Source organism: Muscardinus avellanarius (genome assembly GCF_963383645.1).
Source record: "Muscardinus avellanarius genome assembly, chromosome: 3".
NCBI lineage: Eukaryota > Metazoa > Chordata > Mammalia > Rodentia > Gliridae > Muscardinus > Muscardinus avellanarius.
The window spans coordinates 44,199,660-44,214,995 of NC_137788.1; the positions used below are offsets into that span (position 1 = coordinate 44,199,660).

General features: G+C 45.1%; 2 protein-coding genes across 10 annotated transcripts in view; one reads left to right on the top strand and one right to left on the bottom strand.

Moving 5' to 3' along the window:
- The window catches only part of OSBPL9 (oxysterol binding protein like 9), a gene marked incomplete at its 5' end in the record, with an annotated part of 159,392 nt that extends 150,885 nt beyond the window's left edge, over positions 1-8,507 (top strand). For all 7 annotated transcript variants that reach the window (XM_080691784.1, XM_080691785.1, XM_080691779.1 and 4 more), the window contains 9 exons: positions 1,150-1,321; positions 2,638-2,722; positions 3,719-3,829; positions 4,072-4,135; positions 4,247-4,387; positions 6,202-6,280; positions 6,990-7,081; positions 7,883-8,018; positions 8,384-8,507. In XM_080691784.1, coding sequence (XP_080547910.1) covers positions 1,150-1,321; positions 2,638-2,722; positions 3,719-3,829; positions 4,072-4,135; positions 4,247-4,387; positions 6,202-6,280; positions 6,990-7,081; positions 7,883-8,018; positions 8,384-8,458 — 955 coding nt within the window. In that variant the 3' untranslated portion in view covers positions 8,459-8,507. The remainder of the gene's footprint in view (positions 1-1,149; positions 1,322-2,637; positions 2,723-3,718; positions 3,830-4,071; positions 4,136-4,246; positions 4,388-6,201; positions 6,281-6,989; positions 7,082-7,882; positions 8,019-8,383) is intronic.
- Positions 8,508-9,770: 1,263 nt separating this feature from the next.
- Positions 9,771-15,336, bottom strand: part of NRDC (nardilysin convertase) — a gene marked incomplete at both ends in the record, with an annotated part of 81,797 nt that continues 76,231 nt past the window's right edge. For all 3 annotated transcript variants that reach the window (XM_080690746.1, XM_080690745.1, XM_080690744.1), the window contains 8 exons: positions 9,771-9,968; positions 10,097-10,186; positions 11,189-11,305; positions 11,538-11,628; positions 12,105-12,188; positions 12,587-12,639; positions 12,905-12,952; positions 14,884-15,022. In XM_080690746.1, coding sequence (XP_080546872.1) covers positions 9,771-9,968; positions 10,097-10,186; positions 11,189-11,305; positions 11,538-11,628; positions 12,105-12,188; positions 12,587-12,639; positions 12,905-12,952; positions 14,884-15,022 — 820 coding nt within the window. The remainder of the gene's footprint in view (positions 9,969-10,096; positions 10,187-11,188; positions 11,306-11,537; positions 11,629-12,104; positions 12,189-12,586; positions 12,640-12,904; positions 12,953-14,883; positions 15,023-15,336) is intronic.

Sequence of the window (15,336 nt, forward strand, 5' to 3'; positions counted from 1 at the left end):
ACCTCTGAGCTACACCCCATATCCTTTTTGTGTGTGTGTGTGTGTGTGTGTGTGGGTTTGGGGATGGAACCCAGGGGTATTTGACCTCCAAGCTACACCCCCTGCCCTATTTTTTATTCTTTATTTTGAAACAGGGTCTCACTGAGTTGCAGAGGGCCTCACTAAGTTGCTGAGGCTGTCTGCAAACCATGATCCTCCGGTCTCAGCCTCCCAAATGCTGGGGTTAAAAGCGTGTGCCACCACACCTGGCCCTAATTTTTATTTTTATTTTTTATTTATTTATTTTTTTTTTTTTTGTAATACTGGGGTTCCTGGAAACCCTTTTACCTCTGGGCTACACTCCCAGACCTATTTTTATACTTTTTTTATTTGAAAACAGGGTCTCTTAAGCCAGCGTGGCTGGCTTCAAACCTGCACGATCCTCCTGTCTCCGCCTCCCAAGTACAGGGATTACAAGCATGCACCACCACCCCCAGCATTTATTCTTTATTTTGAAACAGGGTCTCACTAAGGTCTGAGGGCCTAAGTAGCTGAGGCTGGCCGCAAACAGCTATCCTCCAGTCTCAGCCTCCCAAATGCTGGGATTACAAGCGTGCGCCACCATGCCCAGCAAAATACATAGTTTTTTAAGGTGCAGATGGGAGGAACATTCATCAAGATAGGTCATTTGTTGGGAAGCCTTCATACATTTAAATAATTGTAGCCACATAGAATGTATTCTGTTACTACAAAAGAATCAAATTGCCAACACAGGTATAGAAAATATCTATTTGGCAATGAAACAGTGCAGCCACATGAAGTTCTGGAACAGTCAAAACTAATGGGTGGCACTACAGAGTAGCAGCAGCATTTGCCCCAGTGGGGAGGTTGGATTGCTTGGTAAGCAGGGTGGTAAAACTTTCTGGAATAGTGGAAACATTCTATGTCCTGATTGGTGATGATTAAGTAAGTGGATCTTCAAACACTGAGATCAATGCATTTACATATATATATATATAATACTGGAGTTTTAAAAAGGCACTTTGAGGTAACTCCTGGAGCTGGGTCTTCTCAGGATGTCTGTCTCAGGGTGGACCGTGCTGAGCTGCTACATCAGCTGGCCTCCTGATAAGCAGGACATTTAATTAACTATGTCTTTCTCTCTTGCAGCATTAGTGACCAGAAAGATCCCAGGGATCGAATGGTCCAAGTTGTGAAGTGGTACCTCTCCGCCTTCCATGCAGGAAGGAAAGGATCAGTTGCCAAAAAGCCGTACAATCCCATCTTGGGTGAGATTTTCCAGTGTCACTGGACACTACCCAACGACACTGAAGAGAACACAGTGAGTCCTTCCTGATGCTTCTAATTATCTTGTACACTGATTCAAGGTTTCACTTAATAGTAATGATGGCAGCAATCAAAAGATGCTCACCACATAGCACTGTTATATCAGTATAATTTGAAAATGGTGAGGAAGAGAGAGCACATGAGATGAGGATGGGGCTGAGAGAGCAGCTTGTGCAGGGCGTCGTAGGCCATGTGATCATGTTATGGTTGGTCAGAAGCTCCGTCTTGCTTTGAAAAAACTAAAGATTTCTCGAAAAATAAATTTGGAAGTGTGTCTCTGTGCTTCATTGAGGAAGCAGAATTATTGAAGAGAGAAGATTGCTATCAGCTATGTTTTGGAGGTAGAACTAATAGATGGTGTGAATGAGGAAAGGGAGGGGAGACGATGAAAGATGGGTCCTTGCATACGTCCTTCGGCAGTGGTGTTGTTTACCAATAAGAAGAGTGGACTTGGGGAGGGAAGATACAGCCCCCTATTGAAACGAGTTCGAGGGATCTGTTAGACATGGAAGTGGAGCTGTTACACGCAGGTTGAGTGTGGAGTTTGGGGAGAGGTCTGAGTTAGAGATGGGGTGTCCAGAAACTTTTAGATGTTTAAATGGCATCATAAAGCCAGATTTGGATGAAATTATCTAGAAATACCTAGCTAGAGAAGAAAGAATAGGTTACCCAGAACTGAGCCCCATGGCTCTGACATCCAGGAGATTGACGACGACTACTTGCAAGGAAGTCAACTATGTGTTAAAAGGTTTCTAGGGCTGGCAAAAAAAAGACCTCTTGGCATGTATTGGTCTTTGTATCTTTCCAAGCAACACATAAAGTATTTACTGACCGCAGAGGTAGTATGTGTCTGTTCTTAGCCGGGCCTGGCCCCGCATTCAACACATGAGGCCTTCAAGAATGCCTTGGCGGCCGGGCGTGGTGGCCCACGCTTGTAATCCCCACGCTTGGGAGGCTGAGACAGGAGGATCGCACAGGTTCGAACCCAGCCTCAGCTACTTAGTGAGGCTCTCCGCAACTTAGACCCTGTTTCCAAATGAAGTATAAAATAGGTCTGGGAGTATAGCCCAGAGGTAGAAAGCCTCTGGGTTCCATCCCTGTACCACACAAAAAATAAAAATAAAGAATGCCTTGGCGTAGTCAGGTATACTGCCACAAAGTAGTGATTCTAGTCGTATAACTAGTAACTGTAATGGAAGTGTGTGCAGGGTGTTTGTTGTGTTCACAGGAGGGATCAAAGACTCCAGTTAACAGATTCTGTGCTTTGTTGATTGTTCCCACATCACAAGAAAATGTTCTGTTTGCTTGCAGGAGCTAGTTTCAGAAGGACCAGTCCCCTGGGTTTCCAAAAACAGCGTGACGTTTGTGGCTGAGCAGGTTTCCCATCATCCACCCAGTACGTCCATCTTAAATGGTTCTTCCTCTAGAGAGCAGTTGAAAGCTCACTCGTCAGTTTTATGGCTTGCTGTATCACTCATCCCTATTACTTGAGCAGAAATTCAGTTGATTGGTCCTTCTTGTCTGTTTCTTGTGTAAACTTCATAGACTTTTCTAGCATCACTGATTAAATATGTATAAAAGAAGGGATTTTTGGATCTTGGTGTGGTGGTCCAGCCCAGCCATTTCAGCTACTCAGGAGGCTGAGGGAGGAGGATCATGAGTTTCAGCCCAGCCTGGGCAATTTAGTGAGACCCTGTCTTAAAATCAAAAGGGCTTGGGGCCGGGCATGGTGGTACATGTTTGTAATCCCAGCATTTGGGAGGCTGAGACAGGAGGATCACAGCTCGCGGCCAGCCTCAGCTACTTAGTGAGGCCCTTTGCAGCTCAGTGAGCCCTTGTTTCAAAATAAAGAATAAAAAATAGGGCTGGGGGTGTAGCTCAGAGGTAGAATGCTTCTGGGTTCCATCCCCAGTACTGCAAAAATAATAAATAAATAAATAAATAAATAAATAAATAAATAAATAAATAAGGCTGGGAATGTAACTCAGTGATAGAGCACCTCTGGGTTCCATCCTCAATGCTATGTTTAAAGAAAAAGAGGAGATTTAGGAAACCAGTGATCAATACATCTACACTCATCTTGCATATAATGCTCTGTGTTGTACAGAACTTAGCAGTTTTGAAATAATTCATATACATGGTGTGTAATCTTTACACAGTATAACTGGAGCTGGGGCATGCTCTGACGTTAGCCTCCTGGGTTGATCACAGCCTCGTGCTGGCTCTGAATGGGTGCTTTGAGGAAAGTTTTAAAGGCAGACAGGCACTTTAGGGCCAAATTAAAGCTCTTTTTTGGGAGGTAAGGAACTTCCCTATGGAGCAGCTCCACCCTCAGTTGAATTTGGAGGGGTGGCTGTAGCTGTATTGTACACTAATAGAAAACACTTTACAGTTTCAGCCTTTTATGCTGAGTGTTTTAACAAGAAGATACAATTTAATGCTCATATCTGGACTAAATCAAAATTCCTTGGGATGTCAATTGGAGTGCACAACATTGGGCAGGGTAAGTCTGGACATTGGATGAACTTCCAACATTCCCAGGAGGGATTTATGTCATTTGAATATTAGTGAGACACTTGTCTAGTAAAGAAAAATGGCCCCAGGTAACCAGACTGTGTGCCATTGTGTGCATACTGGAGGTGAGAACAGGGTGGGTATGGAATAATTACCCCTCAGTTGAATGGAGTATCCTTCACCCTTTCAGTTGACATTCCTCACCAGAGGTTCTGTTCCTTCTCTGTGCAGGTTGTGTCTCGTGTCTCGACTATGATGAACATTACATTCTCACGTTCCCCAATGGTTATGGAAGGCAAGTAGAGCCGCGTCCCTTTCCTCTCTCAGTAGCAGACCCTGCTCATCCTTAAGCCAAGTCCCTCCTCTCCTTTCTGTCAGCCTGACCTGAGAATTTTTTATTTTTCAGATCTATCCTGACGGTGCCCTGGGTGGAATTAGGAGGAGAATGCAATATTAGTTGTTCCAAAACAGGCTATAGTGCAAATATCGTCTTCCACACCAAACCTTTCTATGGGGGCAAGAAGCACAGAATCACTGCTGAGATTTTGTAGGTATTTGGTTTTTCTGCCTCAGTGCTCTGCTTTGTCTTGAACTTGTTATGGATGGCCCATTTTTAAGGTTCTGTCTCTGTGAACTTGTTTCACATTAGGTGTGTCAGTCTCTTCCTAAAATCCCATATCAAAAGGAGACCTAAAACCCAGTTCATATCAGGTTCTGGGAACCTCATTTGCAATGGGGAACTGCAAGAGGGCTTTCTGTGCTGCCTAGTGTAGTGGTCTCAGCTTTGTGTCTCTGTCACAAAAATAACTGACAAGAACAACATAGAGGTGGAAAGCTTATTTTGGCTCAGGGTTTCGGAGATTTAGTTTATGGTGAGCTGGCAGAAAAGCATGGCAGAGGCTGAGTGCTCAGCTTCTGGCAGCCAGGAGGGGAGACAGAAAGAAAAGGGTTGGGAGCATATCAAGGGCAGAATGGCCCCCAGGGCCACACCTCAGTGACCTGCCTCCTCTAGCCAGGACCTTGCAAACAGCTACCACCCACTTAGTCCATTCAGATTTTAACCTCTCAGTGAGCCCTGTCTCTATTATTTCACCTCCTAAAGGTTCTACATTGCCAACACAGAAGCTGCAATGTCTCAAATGAAAGAAACAGCCACTTAGTTCTCTAGGGAGATGAGTTAAATAACAGGTTGACATCCAGAAAGATCTTGAGCAGGATGAAGCCATGAACACAAGATGAGGTTTAGTAAGAATTGGTGTAAAATGCAAAACATGATTGCCTTCAGAAAACATGGGCAGGGCTTTGAGAACAGCACAGGTCACCACTGGAGTGCCGCTGCTCCCTGGAGAAGAGGCAGATGCAGACAGTGGAATGCTCAGAGCAGAGGTCTGGGTGATCTGCTGCTCAGAGCATCTCAGAGGTAACCAACCCCAACAGGAACTGCTAGCTCAGCCAGATTCTCTGATAGAGTCAAAGTTGTGAGCTGAAAGAGCTCCTAGTGAGTGCTTTGAATTAGGGATTCAGGTAAAGGAGTATTAGAGTTTCAGGTAAAGGACTGCATTAGCTGAGACATTCTCAAACCTTGATGTGTGGATCCCTTTAAGAACCCCAACGCTGAGCATGTAGTTCAATGATTGAGTGCATCTGGCATGAGTGAGGTCCTGGGTTCACTCCCCAGCACTGGGAAAAAGAGTCGTGTGTGGTGGCACATGCATGTAATCTTAGTACTTGGAAGACTGAGACAGGAGGATCACAGGCTCAAGACTAGCCTCAGCAATTTCACAAAACTCTGTTTCAAAATAAAAAATAAAATAGAGCTGGGGGCTCAGCTAAGTGGTAGCTTAGCTGATTCCATATCTGCCAGGCTTACCTCTGGTCAGACTTACCTCTCTACCATTAAGTAGAGGCCCATTGGGGCTTTTAAGGAAGGGACTCCTAGGGGATCCTTGCTCAGTAAAAGAGGTCAAACCATTTGATCTAGAGGTCACTTTAAACCGGAGGCTGAAAACCTGGTCTCCAGCATTATATCCTTAAGCTTCCTCACACCAGCAGTTTGCACTTGCCCCTGATGCCCACATGAGATCACCACAGTGCTTAGCAGCTGGACCTCATTGGCAGTTCTTGCTGCTGGGCTGACAGTGGAGGGCAGCAAATGTACAGGCCCCAGAGCCCAGTGCAGGGCGCCTGCCCATCAGCCACTGTGCAGGGGATCTGCTGGTCACTAGCATTTTGTTGAAGGCCTCATTCTTATAGATGGCCCTGCGAAACCTAGTTCTGTTCAGCTGCTTTACCAAAGACTTTACAGTCACTGTGTAGGTAAAACCATACTGGCCACAAACAAATATTTCCTTTTCTATTTAGTTCTCCAAATGACAAGAAGTCTTTTTGCTCAATCGAAGGAGAATGGAATGGTGTAATGTATGCAAAATATGCAACAGGGGTAAGAAACTCTATTTGCACCTGTCTTGGGCCACATTGACTCGCAGCCGCCTTGCCTCCTCCCTTCGTCTTCACCCTGAGCCCGGATCTGATGTCATCTCTTCAGAGCGAGCTTTCCTTCCTTCCCCTCCTCCTTCCCAGCAGTGCAGGAAGTAGAATAGATTTTACTTTTCCCTGTGCTCTCAAAACAGTTGAAAATCGCAAATGTAAAACAGTTCTTGGCACAGTGCTAAACTAATTGGTGTTTGAATACATACAGTTTAAGGTTAATAAAATTGCCTGCCTGCACCAGGAATACAGAAATTAGTAAGATTAGCCCCTCTGCCCCCCATCAAGGACTCTTTATACCATCCATGAAGTATGCTTACTAAGCCAAGAAGAAAGGTAGTAGGTGTGTGATTAATAGTACGAAATAGTGAACTGGATTTGGAGAATCTGCAACAAAAATTTCACTTTAACATCACATTGGTTGTTAAGGGTCTAGCTCCCAAAGATGATTATACTCCTAGCATGTAGCCATGTTGAAAATACCTATTGAATTCAGCCTCTAGTCTTGAGGTCATACCTCTGTTATCAAGGCTGTGTACAGAACTCATTAAGGCCACCCATTAACATGGAATTTATCTGTTAAAGTCTTCTGGGAAGAATTGCCTTTACTTCCAAGAAACTATTTGAACAATAGAACATCCTTTTTCCGCTTTGTTTTCTAGGAAAATTCGGTCTTTGTAGATACCAAGAAGTTGCCTATAATCAAGAAGAAAGTAAGGAAGCTGGAAGATCAGAATGAGTACGAATCCCGCTGGTAAGGAGACAGCTGCGCGGCTGGCACTGCTGGGGGCAGGACTGGCTAGAAACGGAACCCACGGCACAGCCTAAGCTCAGTGCCCGAGATCCTGGTCAGCACTGCACTTACTGGTTTTGTAGTGAGGCTGTTTGCCAACCTCCCCCGCCTTCTTTCCTGCAGTGAAAATAATGGCTTGAGAGGAAGCCAATACTTAACACCGTAAGCTTCTGCGGCTGAACTCTGGACCCCAAAGGGTCACATTTTAAGTTGGGGTTTTTTGCTAACATGGAACTTCTCATTCCTCTGCCTTTCCATTTATACAGGACTCAAACCCTAGGAAAACTGACTCCCCAACTTTGCATAGAGTGTAGAGGTTGAGCCAGAGTAGAATTTGCATTCTTTCTTTCCCCTTTATAATAAAGTCCCTGTCAGTCTGTTCATCATTCCTGTCTTGACAATTAGCAAGTGTTTCCTCTGGGCCCGTTTCGCTATTCTTTACTCCTCCGGTACCATGTTGCCCGCTTTAGTCTGTAAGCTATAGCACTCAAAAGGCATCTGAAGCCAGGTTACACCCTGTAACCCCAGTACTTGGGAGGCTGAAACAGAAAGATTGTAGGTTCAAGGCCAACCTCAGCAACTTAGCAAGATTCTGTCTCAAAAAGGGCCGGGGATGTAGCTCAGTGGTGGAATGCCCTGGTTTCAGTAGGTTCCTAGCTACACACATTCTCTCTCCTCCCTCTCTCTCTCTCTGAGTTATCCAGCATTGGCGCTGGACTTTGATTCTCAAGAATGCCAGCTCTCTTGATCTCTTTTCTTTAGCCTTTGGAAGGAAGTCACTTTCAATTTAAAAATCAGAGACATTGATGCAGCAACTGAAGCAAAGCACAGACTGGAAGAACGACAGAGAGCAGAAGCCCGAGAAAGGAAGGAGAAGGAGATTCAGTGGGAGACCAGGGTGAGCCCGTGTCCACACTGCTTTCCCACCCTCGGCAGAAACTCATTCATGTCAGTGGCTGCTGAAGTGAAGTGCTGAACAGTGAGCAAAGATGTTCCACCCAGAACTCATAGGAGTACAATCAAGCTGGGCATGGTGGTGCACACTTGTAATCCCAGTATTTGGGAGGCTGAGATAGGGTCGAGCCCTGCCTTAGCTACTTAGTGAGGCTCTCTGTAACTTTGTGAGACTTTGTTTCAAAGTAAAAACAGGGCTGAGGTGTAGCTCGGAAATAGAATGCCCCTGGGTTCCTTCCCCAGTATCTGAAAGGGGGAAAAAAAGTGCAGATCAAGTGTGTAAGTGAATTTTCCTCCTTTCTCTTACAGTTATTCCATGAAGATGGAGAATGCTGGGTTTATGATGAACCATTACTGAAGCGTCTCGGTGCTGCGAAACATTAGGTTGGGAAACATTAAGTTTACACCTGATGACCAGGGCGGGAGGCCTAGCTAAGCAACAATCTTCCTTTGGGAGGCCCTGTCTCCCTCTGTATTACAGTGGTTCCTATCTCAGGGATACTGGACTCTGGCGCAGATGAACAATTAAAGCGGGAAAAGCTTTCCTTTTTTCCTCTGTGGCAGTTACGATAGTTTGACTTCAATCCTGAGAAAACTTCAGGTTCTGAAAGAAGATGTCTGCTCCTTTTCCAGCCCCCATACTTTGAAAAGCATTTATAAACCTATCTCACTGCTCTGTAGTTCTGCTCTTAAGACATGACATATAACCTGTTTCCTAGTTACATATAATCTTGGGTTCTCTCTATATAAATATATATACATATATATACACACAATACATATATATACCTGATGACAGGTTTTTCTTAAATATTCCATCTACTGTAAATATTGGTTCCTCAGAGTTGTTTTAGAAAATTAGTGGAATGTATTAAAATCAAGTGTTAGGAAATTTCATGGTTTTACCTACAATAACTTTTATTTTGGAATTGATTATTGTATTAAATCTGGATTACAGTTTAATTATACTCAGTGCTTAAGGCTTCATAAAGTAATTTTTCCAACCTTTTTAAAAAATGTGCTTCTTTTATTTTCTGGTTAACTTTCAAGCCAGTTATTTGGCAGTGTTGACTATAGGAGCTAGCTTTTCACTAGGACTCTTAAAAATACTGGAGGATCCAGCCTTTCCCTGACCCTGCCCTCAAACTGTTCTGTCTTTAGCCCCACCGTGCTGTACCTTGCGTAGCACATATAAGGCTACCAACATTTCGTCCAGAAATATTACAAGGCTTGGGAAGAGTGTATAGTTTAAATTCCCACCCCACATTAAAAAAGAATGCCACAGCAGATGGCTCCATTTGAAGGGAAATACAGAACTATCTTTATTTAAAAATACATTAAAAAACAAAAACAGGTACTAGTACCTAACAGGTACTAATAACAAATGGGCTACATAGGGCCACTCAAGAACTGTATTCTCCATCTGTGATGACACAGGCTGGGGCTTCCCACTCTGCTACCTAAGTGCTACTAGTATGTCTGTGACACTTGACCTACCCAGCTAATTTCTCCTTGCCAGATGCTACAGTGAACCCGAGGTTTCCTATTGTTAACCTCAACAGAGGAAGGATAAAAAGTAAATTAAATGATGCCGGTGCAAAAATTCAACAGAAGCCCCAAGGCAGCAGTAGTGTAACTCTAAAAAATACAAACACATCTCTAAATACACATTACTTCAGGCCAATGAGACTGCAGTTTATTTGACTATTTTGTGGTAGGGGAGAAGGCTGAGTGTTGATGTGAAAGCCCTGATATCAGTAATGGGGATGGTAGAATCTGCCAGCAGAGGAGAGGGTGGCAGGTAGGCTAGCTGCATTGCTTCACAGGAAGAGTTCGAGTCCTCACCAGAACGGGTGCCGTCCTCTTCCGGCTCATATTTCCCATATCCAACAACCTGAAAGAGGCCAAAGACTCAAGGTGAGAAAGATGCTGACCATATGCAGGCAAAGACTCATTTAGAATCTATTCCACCCCAAACTCAGTAAATAACTGGAAAGGAAAGAACGAGTTAATGGTACTCACATGAACGCTGAGCATCTTACTTCCGGGTCCTCTATGAGCCTTGAACCAGTTGACCAGGTCTGATTTTGAGAATGACTTCAGAGCTTCAATCTTAAAGAGAAACAAGATAAAGACGTATGTTTAATAAAAGAGACTGGTCCTGCTTAGCACCCTGCCCCTAGTTTTCTAGAGAAGGAAGATGAAGCTCTACAGCACACCTTCATGTTTTACAGAATGACCTGCTTTAGCAGATGCTGTAATTAGAGCTGTGCACAAACCATACCCAAAAACCCAAGTCTCTAATATTGTATCTCAGCTACATGGTAACTGCATTACTCTTGACTTGAGAAAATGCAGAAACTGCTGAGATGCGTGAACTCTGCCTTGCTTCTGTTAAGAAAGCTGGAGTGCCACTGGTGAGCTGGGCTGCAGCCTCGTTGGTCCTTCTGTCCTTTGGAAAGCATGGCAGAAGGTAATGTCATCAGAGGTAGCCCAGGACTGCAAGGCCCAGAGGTCTTTAGGGGTTTTACTACTAGGCCAGAAATCACCAAAAGACCTGCACCTGAAATAAATCATTAACTAGGAAGCAGGAACTCGTGTTCAGAGACCAAGAGCTTTCAATTTTGTTTTGCAGAAATCTTTTTTTTTCCTCCACAAAATCTTGTGGTGAGCTGGGCATGGTATCACATGCCTGTAATTCCAATAATTGAGAGGCCGAGACAGAAGGATCATAGGTTTAAAGCCAACCTCAGCATCTTAGCAAGACCCTGTTTGAAAATAAAAAGGGTTAGGGGTGTAGCTTAGAGATAGAATGCCCTGGACTCAGTCCCCAACACCAATAAATCTTAGAGTAAACCCCATTGTATGACACAAAATGGAGCTGCTCAGGCTGAAACGTGTGTGTTGCAGGGAGGTTTCGCACCCTACTTGCAGAGCCACCTCAGGTACCAAAGAGGTGAGTCTGAAAACCCAAAAAGATCTGAGTCAAGAAATGGACAAGTCATCAAGGCTGGACAAGTATTCCAGGTTTTTCTTCTACATGGACCTGAAACCCATAGAATCAGAGACCCTTATTAGTCCAACACGCTGTCTTGCTCTGCAAATCGTTATTACCTCGTGGGCAAGTCGGTCAAAGAGATACTGCTGTGTCACAACTTCATTCCAGTTCCTGTCCACCTCCTCCCCAAGATGAGTGTCTTCACACTCCTTCAGCTTGATCAGAGCTGTAACCTGTTCCCAACAAAAAGATGCTCAGGCATCGTCACACCAGCTCCCCAGAACAGACTTGATCCCATCCAACCTGGCTTGCGACAGACCTGCCAGCAGATCAGAAGGGTGGAAGCTAAGGGAACGTGGCAGTCAGATTAAGGTGATGCTACAAAGCTCAAGAGCTGGCAGCTTATAAGCACCATGAAAACTGGTGAGTGGTATAGACCAAAAGCCCAAAGAGAGGCACGGTCACCTGGGTGTTGAACGCATCCTCAGTGAGGTTCTCGATCTTCTCCTCAAAGCTGCAAAGAAACTCTTCTATCTTCTTATCGACAGTTTCAGAGCTGAAACGAAACAGCTTCAATGAAAAGTTGCCAGAGACCTGGTCTCAGGCAGAAGTCAAAGGAAGGATTTAAGACTTAAGATCTCTCTCCACACAGAAAAGGCTGAAGTGGTTTCCAAAGCCTCAGTCTTCTACCCTAAGCTGGGGAAGGGAAGGGAGGGAAGGAACACTTCTGCTCTCCCTGCGGCCAAATGCCCTCGTATTCTCATTCTGAAGCCGTCACTGTCATCCATGCTTTACCATTCTAAAGCTGAGAACCATCGCAGCCATAGACCTCAGTTCCATCATGAATGCCAAGTTGGGCATCCTCGCCTGCACAGCAACCACAAGACTTGAGTCAGTGTCACCCTTGATCAGTGTTGAATCAGGCCATCTATTATCGTCTTCAATGGAGCAAACCCTTGCTTGGTAAGAGCTGCGTAGCCCCCACTCTCCACATCAAGAGAATGTGTTGGACTCACCTAGGCACTCACTTACTTGTACTTTGTTGCCTGAGTCCCCACCGTGACAGAGAATCCTAGAATCCCAGATGTATTCCGACAGGTTGGGTATACATGGTACCTAGAGCCAGAGTGAAAAGTATATGAGTTCACATGGTTTCCTGGGCTCTGCCTGAGAGGCCCCAGGTACACAGGAAGTTTCTGCTCATCCTTACTAGATCTGCAGGTCCTAAAAGAGGACCGACCATAAATATGTACATAACTATATTCTCAGATCAAGATGTCACCTCTGCTGAATTGGGGGCTACAAGCTAGCATGTTTTCTTGTTTATCTTGAAGCTTGACTAAACTGAAAACCTAATCATAGTCCAAGATGCAAATTCTAAAAATTTTGGCAAGTATTATTCTAAGGCATGGGAGCACCAAAGAATCCTGAGAGGCTACTCAGTCAAGACATCTGATAAACCTCAACCTACAAAGCAAGCCCAGTGAGCTCAGTGCCCTTGCCAGCCGACTTACCCAAGGGTCTGCTTGGTTCGAAGGAAGTCAAAACAAGGTTCTTCCATGTGCATCTGTAATTCAACATACTACCCATCAGCCCAGCTCTCAGCAGAGAAATCATTTCTCCCCACCCTCCAAAACCCACTTACCCCCCATGTCCAGCTCCCCTTACTGCCTTCTTCCTAATGGCCCCTGTCTATACGCCGTATGGGGTATAGACACTCACCTTCTAGTCACTATTCCGTGACCACTCCAAGTCTCCGGCCCCAGGCAGAGCGGCTGGACCTTGGAGTAAGATGGGCCTCTAAACAAGTGGACTTTCCTTTATACACTTACCACAAGAAGCTCCATAAGAGTGTATTCTCTTAGACTCCTGGTCCCTGACTGAAAGGAGAGAGTTATCAGGCCAACTGAATAAATCTAGCTATTACTAATGAATTTCACTACCATCCCCTCTCCTCTTCAACAGAATTAGTCATACTTCCTACTATCATACTTTGAACAAGCTCATTTATATATCTGCCTTCCCACTAGCCTAAAGGTGTGGGAGAAGAACCATGCTAGATCATTTGTGTTCCCAGCACTAGCACTAACCTGTAGGTGGGGATAAGGCTAAGTCCAATCGTTTGTAAGCAGCCAACACCTGCCTGAAGGTCCCGGAATGCTCACAGGACACATTCTAAGATCAAGTACTTAGAGTTCAAGGCCATAAGCAGGACAGCAGGAAATGTTTAGAGACCATGAAAGAATAGATCCAGATATATTCCTTAGGTGGAGGAAAACTAGAGAGACTTCAGCCACGCACAGGGATACAAACCAGCTGATAAGAAAAATACGGGGCAGAAGACTATGCAGGGACGCACGGGTTGCCTTGGATAATGGCCAAACAACTCAAGATGCCGCAGCTTGTCCTGGGGGCAGGCACCTCTGACACTCATTTCCCATCCTTCCCCTTCACCAGAGAAACCTACAAGTTCCGAGTAATGAGCTCCAAGACTTCCTGTTTCCTTCTAAGAGAGCCACAAGAAAAAAAACTATATTATCAGTTTTCTGTTCAAAACGCTGTCAAGAGGAAAATGGTTTCCTGAAGGAAACAGTTTGTATTAGAAGCTAGTGCTAAGAAAAAGCACCAACAACGTGAAATCCTGCCGAGAATTCGCAAACGGTGCTCCTGCCTCTGGGTTGGAGCAGTTGGAGGTATGAAGCTAAGCAGGGCCAGGCCGCACCCTTTATGGAATTTGGGACTGGCAGGATCTAGAAAGACTACAGGTTGGAACGGCACAGCCAGGGACAGAGACTCCACACACAAGCTGAATCTCTAGGGAAAGATAAAATTCTACCAACCTAGCACCAGAACTACTGTGGTTCCTCAAAAAGCACTGTTAAGACGAGTAAGGCAAGGCTCAACTTTACTGAAGGGAGATGCCGTGATGGCTGGCAGGTGAATTTGCTTCTGACAAGCAGACCAGGGCAGCATCAGGATCAGACTAAGGCCCATGACTAGAAACACGTACAAGGACAAAGAAGTCAAGCCATGTCACCAAAGCCCAGACCAGGGGTCTTCACAAGGCCCATGAAGGAAGTGCCTTTCTCATATGCAGGGAACCCAGGACACAGCAGCAGCTACAGGAACCCCAGAATTTTGGAAGTCAGGCATCAGGCTAGAGGTGTAGAGAAAATTCTCCTCAAAGACTAGAAGTGAGTGGGACCAACCACAGGCTGAAGCAGGCAATGAGACTGTTGGAAAGCTCTCCTTTGCTATAAGTTCCACTCCACCCATCAAGAACAGTGTGTCAGAAACAGATTCTGAGGACAGGCGGAATAAATGAGGAACTCTGAACCTTTGACTTACAGTCCATAAAACAAGTAATCCTTTCTCTCGGTGCTTTGAAATCTTATGACCCTGGTAGTCATTCTGTTTGCTGTATATTAACTGCCTGGCTAGGTTTTACCTCTTTTTCAAAATATTTCCCCAAAACTGTCTTTTTAATAAGTCTCTTCCTGCTACTTGAGGTTCTATAAAGAAGAACATACAGAATTTCCACCCACATTTAAGTATCTGTTTCTCTAGATTACCACTTAATTGATGGATGAAGTAATACCTCACTGTAATCGAAAGACATTCTACTGACAGAAACCATCTTTAAATAGTTGCTTCAGAAGGGTAAATGGCCCCAAACATAAAATTGCAGAGGTAACAAGAAAAGGGCCTTGAGGTCCATTGGGCCAACTCATCCTAGGTGCTCCCGACCTTTCAGACCCTCACGCCTGCAGCACTCGTTCAGGAGGACGGCTGCGCAATGGGACCGACTGACCTGGTAGTAAACGGTGACTTCGGAGTTGGCGTCCCCCTTGTTCAGTGCTCTCACTTTGCATAAGTGGTGGCCGCTGGGCAGCTCCACCACCTGGAACTGCACAGGCATCTCCTGCTCCAGAGGCATGAAGTTAAGCTTGCTGCAGAACAATCAGCACAGGTCACTGGAGCTGCATCTCATCCCATCCAAAACCCGAGGGAAAAGCCAGGCGGTATCTTACCCCGTCCCAAACCAAAACCCAGAAGAAAAAGCCAGGCCCTCCATAGCCCCTTTTGTTTTTGTCAGCCTCAGAGAAATCTGCCTCAGCAGAGCAAGGGGGGGGGAGTGTGTGTGTGTGTGTGTGTGTGTGTGTGTGTGTGTGCATGTTCTTTTTCCTGGGGACTGAACTTGGGGCTTCACAGTTGCTAGGCAAGTGCTCCTCTAGGAAGTATTTCAAATGTGGGTTTAGTAACA